The sequence below is a fragment of the Myotis myotis genome, unplaced genomic scaffold, assembly GCF_014108235.1.
Source record: "Myotis myotis isolate mMyoMyo1 unplaced genomic scaffold, mMyoMyo1.p scaffold_m19_p_56, whole genome shotgun sequence".
NCBI lineage: Eukaryota > Metazoa > Chordata > Mammalia > Chiroptera > Vespertilionidae > Myotis > Myotis myotis.
In genome coordinates this window covers 479,884-501,915 of record NW_023416364.1, presented here as the reverse complement: position 1 = coordinate 501,915, position 22,032 = coordinate 479,884, and the positions used below count along the sequence as shown (strand labels likewise).

The 22,032-nt window shown below is 44.3% G+C and overlaps 1 protein-coding gene across 9 annotated transcripts in view; it reads right to left on the bottom strand.

The window, feature by feature from the left end:
- Positions 1–1,383: 1,383 nt before the first annotated feature.
- AP1AR (adaptor related protein complex 1 associated regulatory protein) overlaps positions 1,384–22,032 on the bottom strand; it is a 29,768-nt gene continuing 9,119 nt past the window's right edge. For 3 of the 9 annotated variants that reach the window (XM_036311516.1, XM_036311523.1, XM_036311519.1), the window contains exons 3-10: positions 20,466–20,492; positions 17,806–17,831; positions 15,491–15,587; positions 14,446–14,544; positions 12,531–12,589; positions 11,873–11,946; positions 11,068–11,196; positions 1,384–3,118 (exon numbers count right to left, since the gene is read on the bottom strand). In XM_036311516.1, the coding sequence (XP_036167409.1) occupies positions 2,841–3,118; positions 11,068–11,196; positions 11,873–11,946; positions 12,531–12,589; positions 14,446–14,544; positions 15,491–15,587; positions 17,806–17,831; positions 20,466–20,492 (789 nt within the window). In that variant the 3' untranslated portion in view covers positions 1,384–2,840. The remainder of the gene's footprint in view (positions 3,119–11,067; positions 11,197–11,872; positions 11,947–12,530; positions 12,590–14,445; positions 14,545–15,490; positions 15,588–17,805; positions 17,832–20,465; positions 20,493–22,032) is intronic. The other 6 variants (XM_036311518.1, XM_036311524.1, XM_036311517.1 and 3 more) reach the window with 5 other exon arrangements.

Here is a 22,032-nt window from a genome sequence, read left to right as displayed (position 1 = left end):
CAGTCAGCTCTCCGCAGGTGCCATTTGAGACTGCCAAGCGGGGTGCTGGTAGGAGGTACTGCAGCTAAGCTGTCTCTGACCCCCCTCTCCTACCCATGTCTGACCCCTCAGAAGACTCTGCTCTGTGTTCCAACAGCCGTTCCCGCCCCGGCCCCACCGTGCCCCATGAGGGGTGCCCTCTACAACCCGCCTGCACAGCGGCTAGAGCACTTTTTCAAAAATGCCCACGTGCTCACTGTTACTCCAGCTTCCTATTCTACATCAAGTAAAACTCACCTTGCCCTCCAGTGTGGCTCAGTGGCTGAGCGCTGATCTATGAACCAGGAGGTTGATTCCTGGTCAGGGCACATGCCAGGCTGGGGGTTTGGTCCCGTGTGGGGCGTGCAGGAGGCAGCTGATCAATGATTCTCATCATTGATGTTTCTATCTCATCAATGTTTCTCTCTCTCCCTCTCCCTTCCTCTCTCTTTTAAAATCAATAAAAATACGTGTGTTTTTTTTTTTTTTTTAAACTCATCCTTCTCCATGCCTACAGGCCTCACATGACTGGCCAAGTGGTCTTTTATGCTCGGAACATACCAACTCCCTCCCACCTCACCTTGCACGTTCGGTTCCCTTTCCTTACCACATGCTTCCCAGGCCTTTGCCCTGGCTGGTCCTGCTCCAGTGTCTCAGGTCCAAGGCCGTCTCCTCACAGAGGGCTCCTGACCTGTCAAACCCAGTCCCTCGTCCCCTTGCTGCCCTGTCCGTCATCCAGTGTATCTCCTGCTGTCATCTGTGATTCCCAATTACTTGTTATTGTCTGTCTCTCTTGCCAGAAGGTAAACAAAACAGAAACTTTTCAATGCGATGTTTCCACGCTTACCCTACCAGACACAGTAGATTCTCCAATATTTGCTGAAAAATTAGTTATTTCCAGTGTTTTTAACAAACATAAATCAGCCCTAGCCAGTTGGGCTCAGAGTGTCGGCCTGCAGACTGAAGGGTCCTGGATTCAATTCTGGTCAAGGGCTCATGCGGGAGGCAACCCATCGATGTGTCTCTCTCTGCTTCTCCTTCCCTTCCACTCACTCTAAAAATCAATGGAAAAATATTCTCAAGTGAGGATTAACAACAACAAAAAATTTAATATCCTCTTCACAGCAGGTAAAACAAACATTTTCAAGTTTAGTTCCAGCCTGCTTTCCTAATTTACTACTTTTTGTCTTCATAGCAGATTTAATAAAGTAACTGTCAGAAGTCAGGGTCACTCACTGCCTGTTAGGAGACATATGTACTACTATTTGTAATACCGTAAACAATTAAAAAATTTTTAAAAAAATAAAAAAATAAAGAAAAAAATAATTATGGCATGTTTATGGAATAAAACAATAATTTTTAAAATTAGTTTTTAAATGTAAAAATGTGTTTATTCACAATCCTCGACAAGCTGCCATTCCTCCAAAAAATATTTTATGAACAAAATGCAAAAAAATTACAATCGTAGCTTATGCCAAACAAAGAATATACATCAGATGTATATAAACTTCAAAAAGCATAACAGGCAGTGTGAGTATAGATTACCTTAAAATATTTCCCATGACATAGCTACAACGTAAATTATGCGAACACAGACATAACCAATAGCGTTACCGAACACGTCTACATACTTAGTGTCGTGTGTAGGTCTATGAGATAAAGTGACAGAACCACAGACGCCCTTGCCGAGCAGCTCAGACACTGAAAGGACCACGTGATGCGTTAAGTGCAGCAAGAATCCGAGTCGCTATTTACACCCGGGCCTTCCGATGGTCTTGAGAACATGCGCTGTCATTGTCGCAAGAAAAAGAAAAGGAAAAGCGCTGAGGAAAAAAATCAAGTTTGCTGACTGAAATCACATCAATTCTCAGCAAAATCCAGATAAGCCACTAGGCGTCTCCTTGGCCTTTGAAGTTGGTGCCTAACCTTCAGAGGAAAGAGCTCACTGTCCACCCCAAGGAGGAGGTGTATTTATTGATGGACTTAATTCCAGCCCAGTAGTGCACCTTGAATTACAAGGCAAAGGAAACTCAATAGAAATCCACAGATCCTTTCACACCAGAAAGGATTTATTTACTCTGAAATACCCGTATTTCCTTGTTAGGTTTTCCTTTCTTATTAAATGATGCAGAGAATAAGATCTTTCTAAGACCAGTCACTGGAAATAAAAAAAAAAAAAAAAAGGCGTCTAGAAATTTAATTTATCAACTAAAGTCAACATTCATGTGTAGCGCATGTAAAAGGAAGTGAACATTCATCTTCTTCTACTCCTGATCACCAACTTCAAGCGTTCGAACTCGGGAAGCTTCCTCTGTCCTATCATCTCCTACGTGGATGTGCAGTCAGTGTGGACAGAGAATGACACGTGAGCATTCGAGTCGCCTCCCAGAGTAACCGCTACGACCTGGTGGTGAGTGAGTGCGGGACAGGCATGCGGAGCGGGACCGTTATTCTGAGTCTGAGCCGGGCGCTCCGTCCTCTGTCCCTCTGTCTGCTCAGCGTTAACACCCAAAGCCTTAACACTCGCAGTCAGACACTGAACAAGCTTCTGCAGACACACTAAGTAAAACCAACAAAGCCATCCTAGAAAGAACACCTACAGACTGCAAACGGGAATGTACTTGATACTGTGACAGAACCATGAACTTGTTTTGAAAACGAAGGCAGATGCTGAAATTGCACTTGTTCTGAAGCAGTTCAGATCCAGCCCATCTCCGGTCCTTTCTGACAGCTTGTACACGGCTCCCACCTCCGGTGCCAAGGCTCAGCATGATTTACACATTCTCGCTGGGGTTACACTGGGTCCCACCTGCCAAGCTGGGTCACAAGATCTGACCCCCTCGCGTCTGTGGCTCTCCGCCCACTGGCTGCCCGCCGGGCTCCGACAGGTCTAGCACGGGGTTCACGAAGCCAGAGAACTCGGAGTTGCCGTTGTCGTCCACGTCGGCGCTCACGAAGTCGCTCTCCCACTCCAGCCCATTGGAGTCGTCCGAGGCGGACGCGGCGTGGCTCCCGGGCCTCCGGCCGCCCCTGAGCGCCGCCCGCAGGATGTCCTCCTCCGTCCGAGAGCGCTCGCGCACTGGGAGCATCCGATTCATGCCTGGAGGGGGCCAAGGTGTTCAACATCTCAGCGAAGGTGAAAACGCCACATGAAAAGACTTCCCAGGGTAACAGTCTAGTTTGTATCTAACAATCAGACCCTATTTGTGAGTTACAGAGCCAGCACCATGGAGGCCTCTCACGGGTCATGCATCTCACCCTGGAGCACGCCTTAGAGAAATGAACTCACCCAAGGGCAGCTGGGACACAACGCGACCACCTAAGGAGATGAAATGTCTGAGGAGCCATAAATCACACAGAATGAACGGAGGACCTAATGGCTATTAGTCATATACGGACAAATCCGTGCACCTGCCAATCCTCTCCTCCCCGGGTGATAACTTCCTTTCCCGGAGGGAACAGGGACTCCAAGAATAATGACAACATCCTGGCCCAGCACTGCCTAGTTCCCGTTAATGTTGATGTGTATTACGCACGGCTCTCCTGCTCTGCTCACAGCTGGGAACCTGGCAGGAAGGAGAAGGGGCCTGTGTCAGGGCTCCAAGCCGGGCTCCCGGCTCTGCCACACAACCCAGCAGAGGCGGGCCAGGGACTACACCTCATTCTGAACAGAAAGAAACTGGCCAATAAATGGAAAGTCCCATATTCTTGGGAGAAAAACAATGTCATTTTATTGGTAGAAGGAAGCGAGGGAGGGAAGACAAATTCAAATTTGTAAGTGTAGGACCAACATAAGTAAAAGAATTAACATCTAGGACTAGAAAAGGGATTAGAAGAAAATTTCCCTAAACACAGTCAATAATTTTGTTTTCTGACCTTAACGAATCAAACCCTACGGTAATAGAAGAACTTTTAAATATATATCAGTGTTGTCTGTCACTCATGAAAAATCACCAAGACTCAACATAGCAGAGCAAGTCATTTCCATAGACAAGACATAAACATGAGCTGCTGCTAACATCGCTCTGAGGGTTTGCATTCGATGGAATGACTGGGCCAAAGGAAGCTGGACTGCATATCGGGCTCCTAGTGGGCTCTGCCCTGACCCCACGGTTCATGATTCTACGTGATGATAATCCAGTTAATGACCTGAATAACGACCTCCAAAGACATGTTACCTACAAATCTGATTAGCATACAGCATGGACGACAGAATAGAAATTAAAATAACTGAAAGGCTTTGGGTCAAATTGAACTAGATGCTAAAATAAAAATAAACTTAAAGTCTGCTGACTGGAATTCAAATATGCAATAACCTCAGTACAGGAATAGGGAAACAGTACTTAGCTGAGAAGAAGAGCAAAGTTAAAGCAATTCTTGGTAAAATTATTCGAGCGCTGACATATCTGTTTCTTTATTAATAAAACAAAAGACTTCTATGGGAGGATATATAAGGTCCATTCCTTCCCAAAACCCTATGAAGAATTTAATGATTATTATTTTTCTTAAAGTCCTATGTTCTATAATTGGTTCTTCTGTTTGGATTATTTATTTCTTAAAATGAAAATGAAAACTTGGGCTTTATGCAGTGGAATAGTCTTTTTTTAAAAAAATAAATCCACATTTTAGCTATAATTTTGAGTACTTACTATTCGCAACATCCTGTACTGGGTCTTTTACAGAAATGGTATTTAATCTTCACAACATGAATGCCTTCATTTTTTCCAAATATTTACCAACTGCCTCTTGTGTGCCAGGCAGAGGACAAGTCAGGGAATGCCACCCTTTAAAGTAGGTTTATTACTCCCTTTGAGGCAAACGAACTGCAGCTTGGAGCGACTGGGAAATCTGCCTAAAGCAGCGCAGCCAGGAAGACATGCAGCTAAAATCAAATTCGAGTCTGTGTCACAGCTTTTATACCAGAACTACAAACTGCCCTTGATCGTGAACAAGGTCATTAACTGCTGGCTTTAGGTTGCCCACAAGGGGGCAGCCACTCTTCTGGACTGAGGCTCAATGGGCTAGATTACAAAACCCTTAGATTGAAAAATTAACATTTAAGCCCTAGCCGGTTTGGCTCAGTGGATAGAGCATCAGCCTGTGGATGGAAGGGTCCTGAGTCAGATTCCAGTTAAAGGCATGTACCTTGGTTGCAGGCTCCTCCCTGGGCCTGGGCCCTGGTCAGGGTGCATGCAGGAGGCAACCAATCAATGTGTTTCTCTTACATCGATATTTCTGTCTTTCATTCTCTCTAAAAAAAAAAAAAAATCAATGGAAAAATATCCCCGGGTGAGGATTAACAAAAAAGAAAAACAAAAAATTAACGTCTAGGAGGCAAAAGTCAGCAGGACCCCAAGCGCCTGCAGCTGACACCTGTGGGAGCAGCTCTGTGGGGGAAGGAAGTACAGCCAGAACCATGTCCGTCATGGTGGAGATTCAAGGCAGAACCAGCCTCTGGGGTAAGGAGCCCCAACCACTGGACAGCTGGCACGATGACACTGGGGTTGAACCTCACAAGTTGGGGGGGTGGCGGGGTCCCTCCCACACCTGGGACATCAACAATCAAGTCCCAGTTACAACAGGGGAGCCCAAACAAAGCACACAAGGGGCATTCCTAGAGCATCCAGCTCAGGGGAACAAAGAGACTGCACCACTGGACCCCTCAAGACACTTTCTACATGAGGCCATCCCACTAAGACGGGGAGGGATAGCATCCTATCTGATACATAGAAGCAAATACAAAGACATAAAATGGGGAGACAAAGAAACAGCTCCTAAATGAGAGAAAAGAAGGACTCTCCAGAAAAGAACTAAGTGAGATGGAAGCAAGCAACCTATCAGACATAGAGTTCAAAGCAATGATCATAAAGGTGCTTAAGGAACTGAGTGCAAATTACAACACATGAGAAGGGAAACAGAGGCCATTAACAGGAACCAGACAGAAAAGCTAAGTGATATATCTGACATGAAGAACACACTGGAAGGAATTAAAAGTAGAACTGGATGAGGCAGAGGACCGAATCAGTGATTTTAAAGACAAGACAGGATAGAAATAAATACCCAATTAGAGCAGCAAATAGAAAAAAGAATTAAAAAGCAGGAAGACAGCTTAAGAGAGTTCTGGGAGAACATGAAATGTAACAACAACACTCGCATTACAGGAATACCAGAAGGGAAAGAAGGTGAGCAAGGAACAGATAACCTGTTTAAAGAAATAGTGACAGAAAACTTGCCCAACCTGGTGAAGGAAACTGTCACACACATTCAGGAGGCACAGAGTGTCCCAATCAAGATGAACCCAAAGAGGCCCACACCTAGACAACATCGTAATTAAAATGGCAAATGTTAAAAAAAAAAGAAAGAAACTTAAAGGCAGCAGGAGAGAAAGGCAGCAAATCACCTACAAAGGAATTCCCATTAGAATGACAGCTGACTTCTCAATGGAAACATTCCAGGCCAGAAGGGAGTGGCACGAAGTACTCCAAGTAATGAAAAGCAAGGGCCTAAATCCAAGAGTACTGTATCTAGTGAGGCTATCATTTAAAATTGAAGGCAAAATAAAAAGTTTTCCAGATAAAAAAGGTTAAAGGAGTACATTACCACCAAACCAGCAATGCAAAAAATGTTAAAGGGACTGCTTTAAGAAGAAGAAAAGGAGAGAGAGGATCATAGGCATAAAGAAAACAAAAATGGCAATAAATACCTATCAATAATAAATTTAAATGTAAATGGACTAAATGCTCCATTCAAAAGACATAGGGTGACAATGGATAAGAAAAGAAGACCCGTATACATGCTGTCTATGATACCCATCTCAGAACAAAAGATATACAGAGACAAAATGAAGGGATGGAAAAATATATTCCAAGCAAATGGAAAGAAAAATAAAGCTGGAGTAGCAGCAATACTCTTATCAGACCAAACAGACTGCAAAACAAAGGCCATCACAAGAGACAAAGAAGGCCACTACATAATACTAAAGGGAATGATTCAACAAGAAAATAGAACCCTTGTACACATACATGCACCCAACACAGGAGCACCAAAGGACATTAAAGAACTCTTGATGGACCTTAAAGGAGAGACTGACAGCAATAGTCATAGTAGGGGACTTTAATACACCACTGACTTCACTGGATAGATCTTTCATACAAAAATGTAACAAGGAAACAGAGGCCTTAAATGACACACTAGGTCAGATGGATCTAACTGACATTTACAGAACATTTCACCCCAAAACAACAGAATATACATTCTTCTCAAGTGCACATGGAACATTCTCAAAGACAGACCACATGTTAGGGCACAAAACAAGTTTATACAAATTCAAGAAGACTGATATAAAACCAAGCATCTTCTCAGATCACAATGGCATGAAGTTAGAAATCAACTAAAATAAAAAAAACTCAAAAACACTCAAATACATGGAGGCTAGCTAGCATGTTATTAAGCAATTAATGGGTTACCAATGAGATCAAGCAAGAAATTAAAAACTTCCTGGGAACAAATGAAAATAAACACACAACCACCCCAAACCTATGGGACACCATGAAAGCAGTCCTGAGAGGGAAGTTCATAGCACTGGCCTCCCTCTAGAAACAAGAGAAAGGACTAATAAACTATCTAACCCTTTAACTAAATGAATTAGAAAGAGAACAGCAAGAAAAGCCAAGAGGAAGTAGAAGGAAGGAAATAATAAAGATTAGAGCAGAAATAAATAACATAGACACCAAACAAACAAACAAACAAACACCCAGTACAAAAGATCAACAAATCCAAGAACTGGTTCTTTGAAAAGATAAACAAGATTGATAACAAGATTGATGAACCTTTAGCCAGACTCATCAAGAAACAAAGAGAGAGGACCCAAGTAAATAAAATCAGAGGTGAAAGAGGTGATATAAAAATGGGTACCACAGAGATACAAAAGGATTGCAAGCAAATACTATGAACAACTATATGCCAACAAACTGTACAATCTGGGTGAAATGGATAAATTCCTAGAAACATACAATCTTCCAAAACTCAAACAGGAGGAATGATAAAACCCGAGTACGCCAATAACAACCAAAGAAATTAAAGCAGTAATTTAAAAACTTCCAGCAAACAAAAATCCTGGACCAGATGGATTTATAGGTGAATTTTTACCAAACATTCAAAGAAGAACTAATACCTACCCTCTTCAAACTATTTCAAAAAATTCAAGAGGAAGAAACATTTCTAAGCTCTTTTTATGAAGCCAGCATCACCCTAATTCCAAAACCAGATAAAGGCACAAAGAAAGAGAATTACAGGCCAATATCTCCAATGAACACAGACGCTAAAATCCTTAACAAAATATTAGCAAATCAGATCCAGCAAAATATTACAAAGATCATACATCCTGATCAAGTGGGATTTATTCTAGGGATGCAAGGCTGGTACAATATTCGCAAATCAATAAATGTGATACATCACATAAACAAACTGAAAGATAAAAACCACATGATCATATCAATAGATGCAGAAAAAGCATTCCACAAAATACAGCACCCTTTTTTGATAAAAACTCTCAGTAAAGTGGGAATAGAGGGATCATACTTCAACAGAATAAAGGCCATATATGACAAACCTACAGCCAACATCATACTCAATGGGCAAAAATTAAAAGCATTTCCCTTAAGAACAGGAACAAGACAGGGATGCCTGCTTTCACCACTATTATTCCACATAGTTCTGGAAGTCCTATTCACAGCGATCAGGCAAGAGGAGGAAATAAAGGCATCCAAATAGGAAAAGAAGAAGTAAAACTGTCAGTATTCACAGATGACATGATATTGTACATAGAAAACCCTAAAGATTCCATCAAAAAACTACTAGAGCTGAAACTGGTTTGGCTCAGTGGATAGAGCGTCGGCCTGCGGACTGAAAGGTCCCAGGTTCGATTCCGGTCAAGGGCATGTACCTGGGTTGTGGGCACATCCCCAGTAGGAGATGTGCAGGAGGCAGCTGATCAATGTTTTTCTCTCATCGATGTTTCTAACTCTCTATCTCTCTCCCTTCCTCTCTGTAAAAAATCAATAAAATATATTTTAAAACAAAAACAAAAACAAAAAAAAACCTACTAGATTTAATAAATAAATTTGGCAGAGTAGCAAGATATAAAATTAACACCCCGAAATCTATGGCGTTTGTATACACCGATAATGGACTCAGAGAAAGAGAAACTTAAAAAACAAACAAAAAACCCATTTACCATTGCAACAAAAAAATTAAGATACCTAGGAATAAACTTAACTAAGGAGGTAAAAGTCCAGTACTCAGAAAATTACAGGACGCTGAAAAAAGAGATAGAGGAAGACATAAACAAATGGAAGAATATACCGTCTTCATGGATTGGTAGAATCAACATCATTAAAATGTCCATACTACCCAAAGCAATCTATAGATTCAATGCAATCCCCATTAAATACCAACAGCATATTTCACAGACCTAGAACAAACTCTCCAAAATTTTATATGGAATAAAAAAAGACCCCGAATAGCCGCAGCAATCCTGAGAAAGAAGAACAAAGTTGGGGGAATCACAATACCAGATATCAAGCTGTATTACAAAGCCACTGTTCTCAAAACTGCCTGGTACTGGAACAAGAATAGACATATAGACCAATGGAACAAAACAGAGAGCCCAGAAATCGACCCAAGCCATTATGCTCAATTAATATTTGACAGAGGAGGCAAGAGCATATGATGGAGTCAAGACAGTCTCTTCAATAAATGGTGTTGGGAAAATTGGACAAAAAAGTGAAAGTAAACCATACACAAAAATAAACTCAAAATGGATAAAGGACTTAAACGTAAGACGGGAAACCATAAAAATCTTAGAAGAAACCATAGGCAGCAAATATCAGACATATGTCGTAGCAGTATCTTTACCGATACGTCTCCTAGGACAATGGAAACTAAGAAGAAAATACACAAATGGGACTACATCAAAATAAAAAGCTTCTGCACAGCAAAAGAAACCATAAACAAAACAACAAGAGAGCCCACTGTATGGGAGAACATATTTGCCAATGATACATCCGATAAGGGTTTAATCTCCAAAATTTAACAAAAGGAAGATATACAATCCAATCAAAATATGGGCAAAGGACCTAAATAGACACTTCGACAGTGGACATACAAAAGGTCAAGAGACCCATGAAAACATGCTCAAAATCACTAATCATCCAAGAGATGCAAATCAAAATGACAATGAGGTACCATCTCACACCTGTCAGAATGGCTATCATCAACAAATGACAAGTGCTGGCGAGGATGCAGAGAAAAAGGAACCCTCTTGCACTGCTGGTGGGAATGCAGACTGGTGCAGCCACTGTGGTGAACAGGATGGAGTTTCCTCAAAAAATTAAATATGGAACTGCCATTTGACCCTGTGATCCCACTTCTAGGACTATATCCCAAGAAGCCAGAAACACCAATCAGAAAGGATGTATGCTCCCCTATGTTCATAGCAGCACAATTCACCATAGCTGCGATTTGGAAACAGCCCAAATGCCCACCAGCAGATGAGTGGGTTAAAAGACTGTGGTACATCTACACAATGGAATACTACGCTGCGGTAAAAAAGAAGGGATTCTTACCATTTGCAACAGCATGGATGGAACTAGAGAGCATTATGCTAAGCAAAGTAAGCCAGTCGAAGAAAGATAAATATCACATGATCTCACTCATTTGTGGAATATAAAGAACATAAACTGATGAACTAAAATAGGTCCAGAGACACAGAAGCAACCATCAGGCCAGGGAGGGAAGGCAGGGGTAAGAGATCAACCAAAGGACTTATATGCATGCATATAAGCATAACCAAAGGACACAGACAGTAAGGGGCGGGGACATCTGCTGGGAGGGGAAGCAGCTGGGGAGAGGTCAACCAGGGAAAAAGGAGACCGGTAATACTTCCAACAAAAAACAATTTAAATCAAAAGGAAAAGTAAAACAGCAGTTGATTTCTATAAATTAACAGAGTAAACTGCACATGTCAGGTGAACGGTGAGCGTCAGATACCTTCCTCATCTTCCCACTCCAGATCCAAGGACGTGCTGTCGTCATTTCCACTCGTCGATTTGGTTTTGGTCACTAAGTCACAACTGCTTTCTGTATTTGGTGTCAAAACGGTGGCATCTGACGAGAGTCCTGGAATATACACCGAATATGATTAAATGTGATCGGTCGTCTGTACTCAGTACCACAACCACTTACTCTGCAGGAATCTCTCTCCCCAAACACTTCTATGCCTTTTATTGTCACAGAAACAAGGGCAAACCACTACATCTGTAAGCGTGTTTAGAATAACATACAGCACCCCCCCCCCCATTTCTTTTTGTGTTTCCGCCATTGAGCAGCACAGCAAACATACAAATGTAAATAATTATAAACTTTTCAAATATAATGAAGTCTACGTATTATTCATCACAATCCATTACAAAGGGGGACAAAGTGGAAAAGGCGGTCTGTATTAAGAGGGACACTCCCATGCTGCCCTTCCTGGGAGTGTCCCCTGCACCATGGAGAACAGCCTTTCCCTCAGGAACCCTGAGTTACAGCTCCCACCTCTCCTTTCTCTTTCTGGGGGAGTCTGGGGTCAGAGTAGAACTACAACATGAGGCCCTATCTCCCCACAGAAATCTGCAGGAAGGGCCCGAGACTGCTCTCTCCAACTTCTGTTGTGTATTAAGGACTCTCACTGACCATCTGGGCAACAGGAACCAAAGGTGGGAGTTCCCCGAAACAGAGCCGGGACCCCCAACTATCACCTGCTCGATGTGCTAAAGGAGACGTGAAACGTACACAGAATGCTTTAAAGACTTACTACTACTTCGAAACACTTCATACTGTGACTTTATGTTTCGCAAACAAGATTCGAAGTCGTCTTCTGGTCCTGAGCTGTAACAAAGTAAAACAACTGCTGTCTATATTCATAGCAGATGGAACATAATGCATGTTTAAATTAACGACGACGTTTGGCTTGGTGATCTGTCCCACACAAACTCACAATTACTGCACCATTAAAATAACAATGACAACAGGGCTTAATTTTCTTAATGTTAGCATTAAATGGAAACTAAGATTTTGGCTAATTCTGGTGTCACATCCCCAGAGCTTAGCCGTAACTCCCACTTCACAATGTGTAAACGCAGCGTGGGAAAGGGGCAGGAACACTCTTCCAAAAATGACCAGACTGTAAGAGCAGCGGGGCTAAGGGCAGACACAAACAACAGGCACACGTGGCTCATCCAAAGGCATTCGGTGTGTCGTGGCATCGTTTCTATATAGAAGACGTGGCCACTCTTAAAGCTGCCATAGAATCCATTTAGAGAAACGATCGCTTTCCAACATAAAGCAATGTTTGGCATTCTTGCAAGAGCGTGTCTTTGACAAGCACTGATCTTTGGGGAGCAGGCAGGTGAGGGTGTCCACGGACACGCAGCGACACTAACACTTTGACCCGAGCAGCGCGCTGGCCGTACCTGGGGCCCTCGGCTCCGCTGGCGGGGCGGCATCCGGGAACGGCGCCCGGCCTCTCCTGCTTGGAAACACGAAGCGGAACAAAGTCACTGCCGCACAAGCAGAGCGTTAAGACCAGTCATGCGATGCCAAGATGCGCTTTTTTGTAGTTTGTAAAAGAAAACACAAAAACTTAGGAAGTTATTCTACTGAAGTCTTTCCCCTTAAACTCACCGCTGTTACGTCTACATTCTCATATTTATGGTTAGAAGGTCACTCTATTTATCAGTGTCTGATCCTTAAGTGGTCAGAACATTCAGCGTTTTAAAAAAATAACTTTAAAAAGATACATCCTTAACAGCCTCCCACACCTGAGGACTCCTCGGACTGGGAGGGCCGAGGGGAGGACGGACCAGTGCGGACAGCGCAGGAAGCTCCGTTCGGCGGAGAAGCAGCGTGGCCCGAGCAGACCTGGCAGGCTGTGCTGACAGTGATCAGCTGTGTGACTGGCACGTCCCTGACTCCTGTTTGTTCACCTGTAAGTGACAGAGGCTGTGACGCCCCAGCAAACCCCCAGGGCTGCCGCGAAGACCAGATGCGCCCTGAGTACCTGTGCCTTCCTGTGTGGGTGTGCTGTGCAGGCTGTGGAGTCTGTGATGCATATGCAATGCTTTCTGTCTTTAAAAGGCGAGCAGATAAGAATTACAGTAAAAAGAGTTGCCTACATTACAACCAGAAAAATACTTTTATTTCTTAGTAGAGGTGAGTTCATTTTTAAACTTCCCCACTATTTAGAAATTCCAAAAAAAAAAGACATTCCCGTGTGATCTAATTACTTATTCGGCTGAAACACACGTGTGCGAGTGAGATAAAAGACACAGGTCACACAGAAACCCCACAGCCTGTGACGGGCACGACGCTTCGGCTTCTCTGAGTTATAGTCGTGGTTTGTGACGTGACCTCTGCACCGGCCGTGAGCACGGCAGAGCGCGCTCGTCTGGCAGAGCATGGGGGAGACACTGAGTGGGACCATGGCCGAGTCTGCTGAGCTGGCCTCAGGCTCTGCGTCCATTGGCTGCAGAATCCCAGCCGGTACCCCTCCTCTGTCCCTCTGCTTCCTCAGCTATAAAATGGGGCTCAACATATAGCACCACCTAACACCCAACGACCTGACACCCCGGACTGTCGTGAGGACCGAACAGGTAAGACTTGTGAACCACTGAGGACAGTTCCGGACACTCAGCCAGGCTCCGCGAAGGTTGCGGTCAGAGCTCAGGGCATTGTAATGCCGTACACCAAGCATGTCAAACTCACAGCCCGTGGGCCACAGGCCTCGTTGATTTGGCCCTTGTTAGCCTTTGAGTTTGACATGCTTGCCAAACACCATGAGCACTGGTAAGGTATGGCGAACCTCTTGCCTTCTCTAATAACATGCCAGAGATTTCTCAAGGCTCAAACTCCCAATCTTCCAAAGACACGAGAATGAAGATGAGAAATATACAACATCCCTGGGGGCAAAACTGCCCGGCTTACCTGACTAGGAAGGATAGGAAATTCTAGCAACTCAAGGCCTTGTTTTTAAAAAGCAACAAAAAAATGACAAAATTAAACTTAAAAAGGCCGGTTTTGCCCTGTTTCTGTCTGAGGGCATATGTATTTTTCCAACAGAATACTGGATTTTAGAAAACTGAAGCTGATCTTTGGGATAAACAAGACCTAGCGCCTGCTACCCTAAGGCAAGCAGCACTCAGCATCAAGCGTGTAATCGGATGTCATTTCTGCCTGTTAAAGCTCAACTGGTTTGCCTTAAATTCCTAGAAATCCAGGCAGGAATGCATTTGTTACGCAGAAGCCCCTGACTGGCGGGGACAGAAGAGCTCCCACGGCCGGTCAGAGAGAAGCAGGAGAAGAGCCGCCCTAACGCGGAGGGTCCCTCACCTCCAAGAGCTTTCGCTGCTTTGCTGCCCTGGCTGCTTCGCGCTGGGCAGCGTACACAGCCTCCTCTTCTAGTCTTAACTTCTCTTCTTGTAAGGCTAACTGTGCATGAACAAAACATAAGGATTAACAGAATCAGAACCTGTCTAACTGCTCTCCAAACAAAATGCTCTACTCGTAAAATAAAAATAAATTAAAACATCGATCCCTTCAAAGCATGGCAGAACTCCAATTTTTGTGATTTCTCATTTCAATTTCTCTTTTTATAAAATAACCCAAAGGAAGTCAATCATATTACAGAATTCTCCAGGAACTGAAGTTGTGCAGGAGCAGCATGTAATCTGCATAAACACGGAACTGCTTCTTCCTCAGAATCCTCACCCACAGTTCACTGCCTGTTGGCCCTGACGGGGTAAGGGTCTGGCCCGAGGCCAATCCTCTCTCGTCAGCCCCCTCCTGACGATCACCCCACGGAGCCCGCATCTACGTCCCGCCATTCCCAATAGCAACTCACTGCCCTAGTGACAGTCTACTGCATTTCAAATAAAGCTTAAGCATCAAATTTCAACACAATTTTTTTCTTTAAAGCTAATATTATCTATTATAGATTACTACTGTAATTACAGGCCATTCTGTGAATACATTAAATACAACATTTATGACTATTAGAAGCAGTTGGTTCATTAAGAACAAATAAATCTGAGACAAACAAAAAGACTTTTTAAAAACAACACTTATTGTGAAACAGTAAATCTTAAAAGTTGTTTTTAGACACAAAGGTGCATGTGTCCTGCCAGAGTCCCTTCTTGTGACTCAGGATCTGATCTTTGGGGGCATGTGCTCTCTTCGTTTTGGCCACATATGGCTGCTGATAAATTAACCAAACTGAAATAAATTATAATAGGCTGAAATAATTTTTAACTTTCAAATAATTTCACTTGTATATATCTGAAGATAGGTCCAAGGATTTTGTATGCAATATATTAGTCAATGACAACTTGCCCCTACTTAAAGACCCTTTACAGTAACATATATAAAAGCTGCTTACCTCTTTTTGAATTTTCATATCAAGATCTTTCTGTTTCTCAGCAATAGAATCATAATGTCTCTCTCTTAGGTCGATGATTTCTTCCTCAGTAAGAGGCCTACACAGAAAAATGAGGGAGAAAAAGAAAGAAAACTTCTGATGACTCTGAGTCCAAATAAAACACTCAAAAACGGAAATTCTGAAATTTACTACCAAAGTGAATTAACACAATTTGATGTTGTCACTTGTGTTAAAGAGCACACGTCCTAACACGGGCCATGTGGGGTGGAAAGATGGCACAGTATCAGGTTCTGAACTGCAACCACCTGTGAAGAAATGTGGCCTCCGTGGCCTTCACTCTGGCTCTGCTCCAGCCCCCTCCCCCCCATCAGGTCCTGGCCAAGGTCACTTCCGGCCAGTGCAGGCACCACTCGGGCCTGAGTCGCTTTCTCACCAGCACCCCCACCTGCACCGCCACGCCTCCCTCCCCAGACTGCTCTCTACTCTCACCGAGGCTGAGAGCTGCAGAGAAAGCCCAGCACGCCTGACCCTCGCCGGCGATCCTCACATGGCCACCTGCCTCCCATCCACCCTGGCCGTGAGCATCTCCGCACAATCCCTGCGCTTCTTATCCAAGCGCCTTCCTCTTCACAGTCACCCTCATGGACTCTGGGAAACAAGGGGCATCGGCCACCACCACGCCCTTCTCGCCCTGCCGCTCTCCCGGCACCTGCATCTCCCCCTCGTAGGCCCACGGCCCTCACTCCGCCCATCACCCCAGCCTGCCGCCTGCTTCCGCCTCTGCCACGTGAGGGGAGGGAGGAAAGGCGAACCCTTCCTCTCACCCAGATCCATCGCTAGCTCCTCCTCCTCTTCCTCCATTTCAGCCCAAATCCCAGAATAAACGTACAGGACAGCAGCCATCACTCAGCATGGCAGGTGCTCTCCGCCATGATCTAGGGTTCACCCTCACAGCACCCCCTGCGGCAGATGCAGAGATCACACGTCCGAGGGAAGCAGGTGGAGCCATAGGCTGCGCCGAGCTGGGACCATCTTCCCATCAGTCACTGGGTCTCCCCTGCTCCCATCTCTCATCAGGCCAGCAAAGGAGACCCACGGCTGGTCCCTTGGCTCCTGCGAGTGCTGGCGTCCCTGCCTTCCCTCAGCCCACGTGTCTCCACTCCGCCCGGGGCTGCCCGCGCCCTGGGCCTCCTGGTCACCCATCGGGGCTGCCTTTGGACTCCTCTTCTCATGTCCATTCCTCAGCCCACCCTCCTCGTCCCCCACCCCTGGCAGGTGATGCCAAGACCTAACACGGTCTCAGCCAGCCCGACAGGTGACGTCTCTCACTTCTTCTCCTCTGCTAGGGCGTGTGTGTTTGTCTGTTTTGAGGTCTAACGTATAGAAAATAAAATACAACTTTTAAGTGTTCAGTGGTTTGTTGTGACAACGGTGTACACTCTTAGCTGCCAACACCAGGAACAGACCTTCCCATCACCACCAGGTTGCCTCACGCTTCTTCCCAGTCAATTCTCATGACTGCCCTTCCGTCTCTCCTCCTGGAAGGCTCTCCCCTGGGGACAGCCACCACGAGTCACCCTCCAGGACCAGCCCAGGCACGTCTCCTACAGACGTCTCCCGGGCGTGCCTCCCTCCCACACAGTGGACAGAGGCCTCTCCTTCAGGTCTCCTCGAATGCTCTACCACTGCTCGTTACGGCTTTTCCTGCCTCGTACTGAAAGCAGCCTTCTTCCCTGTGACGTAGAGAACACGTGTGCCTCTTTAATCCGGCCCCTGGCACAGTGACCGGCCACAGGACAGTGCTTAATAAGCGTGAGCTAGCCTACACAAGGTAGAGAAATACACATTCAAATATGAAACACATTTAAATATTTTCTTGCTGTTAGGAACTCTCAATTTCAAGTTAAAGACAGATGGCTCTTTTTCAAGTACTTAGCTCAAGTAATTTTAAATAAATTAGAGTATTGAGGTTCTAGTTACTATGGAGTGATATTTAAAAATCTGTCATTAGTAAAAGAAGCTTTAGAACATCATAAATAAAAGGAGGATAAAGTTTAAAAATTAGAGAAAATGTAAATGTTTTTTAAAAAACGAACACCTAACAACTCAGGTTCACAGGAAGCGCCCAGCACTCATGTGCGCTGCACGGTTTCATGTCCACGGCCGTCCTGCGCGACGGGCGTGCTGTGCCTGAATCTTGTAGAAAAGCCAGGTCTGAGAGGGAAGCAGTTCAGAGCAGATGACAGCCCAGCCCTCAGAGCCCTCAGAGCTTCTGCAGCACAAACCCAAGTTCCCGAGAAAAAACACCCCCTTACCTGTGACTGCTTCCTGGGCTTTCCCCCTGTACAGAAAATTAATTACACAATTAAAATGCTTCATTAGCATAATTCTATTTCAGACAAGCCAATAAAAACTTTGTTTAATCCAAGTATTCTACTTATCTTTTTTATCATAGTGAACAAGTTTAATTATTTAAAAGCTTTAAAATTTTACTATTTTGCGAAGGCAAAATTTAGTTTAATACCTAGCTTAATTATATAACAACAAATTGCTGGATACGTCTTAAATTTTCTAACAAATGTTTGCTCTACACCGGGTCGGGCTGGGACCAGACACGCTCTATGCCTTCACCCCTCTCGGACTCTGGGTGTCAGCTCACCTCCCAGGTCACATGCATCAGAACCAGCCGGCCCGGACCTGCCGGGACTCCCGGGCTCTCGCAGAGCAGCCAACACGGGCGCCCGCGTGCACGTCCGGGGAGGCAGAGCACACGGGGTTCCCCCTCTGGTTCCAGCTCGCAGGCTGTGCTCCTTTTACAGCCTGTTTCAGGCCACGGTGTTCACATGTCTGTTTTATGGGTGATTTCACTGTGGAAAGGGCCCGTGCAGTGTGACGTGCTGTGACGTTGCCTCTCCAGTGCTGTTGGCTGTGAGTTCGAGTCAATGAGCCAATAATATATATTAAAACGAGGTGTCCCAGAGACATCAACAAGGCTACACACTGACTAACAGATGAACGTGTGGGAGAAGCCTGGGCGCCTGATTCTGTTATCTCCCCGAGGAGGGTGCTCTGGTTCCTGCAAGTTCAGCTCATTCTCACAGAAGGAGAACCCACCGTCTTCATTTCCCTCCACAGGATATGAAATTATCCACAGCTTTTTTTTTTCCCTCCAAAGGAAACCCTACTTTCAAGACTGATTTGGGCTCATGTGTCTGTCTCATACAGTTAAGCTATTCACATCTGACAGTTACAATATATGGCTAAGGAAGAGCAGAAATAAAACTCTACATGGCCCAAACGAATTTGGGAAATAGCATTGCAAAACAGTTCCACCAAACCAGACACAAAATGTGGTGCGAGAGAGAAAAGGCTGGTTAGCAAAAAGAAAAGCAGCCAAACACAAAGCACTTTGGGCAAACACACAGGACCACAGATTCTTTTAAAGAGCTGTGTGGCCCTGGCTGGGTGGCTCTGTGGCTGCTGTCACCAGGTCCTGATGCGCCACGGCTGCAGGCTCCATCCCTGGTCAGGGCACGAAGAAGAACCACCCAGTGGACGCATAAATAAATGGAACAATAGATATCTCCCCCTCCTTTCTCTCTTAGAAAGAAACATTTTAAAATCAGTGATGCTGGATGAACTATACTGAAGGCTGAAGGAACTCTTACATTTAACATTTGTCAGAACTTTAAAAGTATTAGATGTTGGCCTTCACTGTGTTTAAAAATAACCAACAAACATGGAGATGAAAGTGACCTTTGAAAAGGAAAAAAAACTAGGTTCTATGAAATATTCAACTATCAGGGAGAAATTTTACTGGGAAAACAGAAGGTAAGTTTCCTAAATGTGCTCTATCCTATGACAATAATACGTACTGCTATTTATAAACAGGACTTAGACCCAGACTGCTCTGGGAAATGCTGAGTTGAACAGACTTAAGTAACCTCTTTCCCAACAGCTCTCCTCAGGACCCTCAGCAACCAACACGCACTCCGAGACCGCACGCCGCACACGCCGGGAAAGGCCGGCTGAGGAATAACTTAAATGTGGTTCGACACATTTTCCCCTTTTCTTAGAAAACAAAACGGACAGCAGGTCGGAGCCTGCAGGCTCTTCTAGCCTCACTCATTTCAGAGACGTGGGGTGGGGCCCAGTGCGCTCTCATTGCACCGGCACACCGGACACAGACACCCACCTCACTAGCCCTAAATGTCCTTTAAGAAAATAGTGTAATGTGTTTGTACTTGGACTGCACTTTGAAAGTGACTTGAGTTTTAGATGAGATGAAATGCCAAAAATCAACCAAAAGTAACTGCTAGAAATGATAATAGCAAAAGTCAGAAACTGCTTGTAGAGTGAACATGTATAAATTCCACCCTCAGAAATTCATGGAAACTATGGTTAAAGAATGCGTCTACCCTGGATTGTGAGGAATTTTATCTACCTAATGGCAAGAGGTTTGAAATATCCCTTTTTAAAGTTCCTTGAGTTCTGAAGAATGCTTTTAAAACCTGTGTTATATAGCTGATATTATAATAGGCATAATTGACATACAGAACTATATAAAAATTAAATTATATATAGTATTACATATGTTCTAGAGTAGGATAAATTAGTGAAAGACGAAAATAAAGAACTAAACAGTAAAAATAAAAATTCTAATTTAAAAGTAAATGACATAAATGCTATTTAAAAATGAATTAATTGCCCGACCAGTATGGCTCAGTGGTTGAACACAGAGGTCACTGGTTTGATTCCCAGTCAGGGCACATGCCCGGGTTGTGGGCTCGATCCCCAGGAGGGGGCGTGCAGGAGGTAGCTCTCTCTCTACCCTTCCCGTCCTCTCTCTCTAAAATCAATAAAAACATATTTTTAAAACTTACATTAAAATGAGGAAAAAAAACATGAATTGTTAGAACTAATTAGATGACCAATGAGATCGATATGGACTTTGCACTATTATGGAAATACTTACTTCATCACTTTCTACTAGATTCTCAAACTGAAAGGACAAGAAAGCAAACGTTAGGAGAGATATCTCTCGAAGGTACATACACCACAAATAATGATGTCACATTTTCACCTAAAGAGTAATGTAAGATATTTAATTTCTTTGTACACATCAGTTCATCTGATATATACTGAAGTCCTACAAGATAGCCAAAACAAGCTATCTTTTTCATTTATGACTACATAAAAAACAAAAAGGAGACTCACAGCAAGTTTCTACATAAATGAGAAACTGATAAGCAAAACTTCCATCTGAATTGAACATTTCATAAACCCACACAGGTAGAATTTCCACTTGAATTCAGATGAACTTAATGTTATTAGAAGGAAAATTACTCAAAAAACAGGAACTGAAAAGATACCCAAACAAGAATTTCTCTTATAATGTTTACTAGTGGCCCAGTGCATGAAATTCATGCACAGGGGAGGGGGTGTTCGTCAGCCCAGCCTGCACCCTCTCCAATCTGGGACCCCTCGAAGGATGTCCTACTGCTGGTTTACAGGGATCGGGACTGCTGCCTCCTAACCGCTCACCTGCCTGCCTGCCTGCCTGATTGCCCCTAACCACTCTGCCTGCCGGCCTGCTCGCCCCCAGCTGCCCCCCACCGCTGGCCTGCTCGCCCCCAACTGCCCCCCTGCTGGCCTGCTCACTCCAAACTGCATCCCCCCCGCCCCCTGCTGTCTTGATAACCTCCAACAGACCCCCACTGATGGCTTGCCCCCAACTGGCACCCCTGCTGGTCTGCTTACCCCTAATGGCCCTGCCCCCCACCAGCCTGATCACCCACAACTGCCCTCCCCTCTTGGCCTCTAACCGCCTCTACCTTGGCCCTGCCACCATGTCTTTGTCCAGAAGAACGTCCGGAAGGTCTCCTGGAAGGCCTCCCAGTCTAATTAGCATATTACCCTTTTATTAGTATAGATATTTATTCATCTACTCATTCATGTATTTGCTGAAAATTTACTACATGCGAATCACAGCTCCCAATACTTTTTCTAGAGATAGGAATGACCATGTCAAATTACCTAATGAAAGTCATTACTACTAAAATAATTGTATTTTAAGTATAAATAACTGATAACCACTTGAAAGAATAAAGATTTTCTTGTTAAAGATCAAGAAAACAATGAAAAGCCCGGCTGGCGTGGCTCAGTGATTGAGCATCGACCTATGAACCAGATCACAGTTCGATTCCCAGTCAGGGCACAGGCCTGGGTTGCGGGCTCAATCCCCAGTGTGGGGTGAGCAGGAGGCAGCCCATCAAAGCTTCTGTCTCATCATTGATGCTTCTCTCTCTCTCTCTCTTTCTCTCTCTCTCTCTCTCTCTCCCTCCCTCCCTCCCTCCCTCCCTCTACCTTCCTCTCTGAAATCCATAAAAATATATTAATAATTAAAAGAAAACATGAAAGGTTCAGAAAATTCAGGACTATAAAGGGATTACTTAAAACAGTTTAAAATGATGATCTTAAACTTGTTTTTTGTATTGGTTTGTGACCTTTTAAAAACTAATTTCTGGTTTATATGCTTCCTT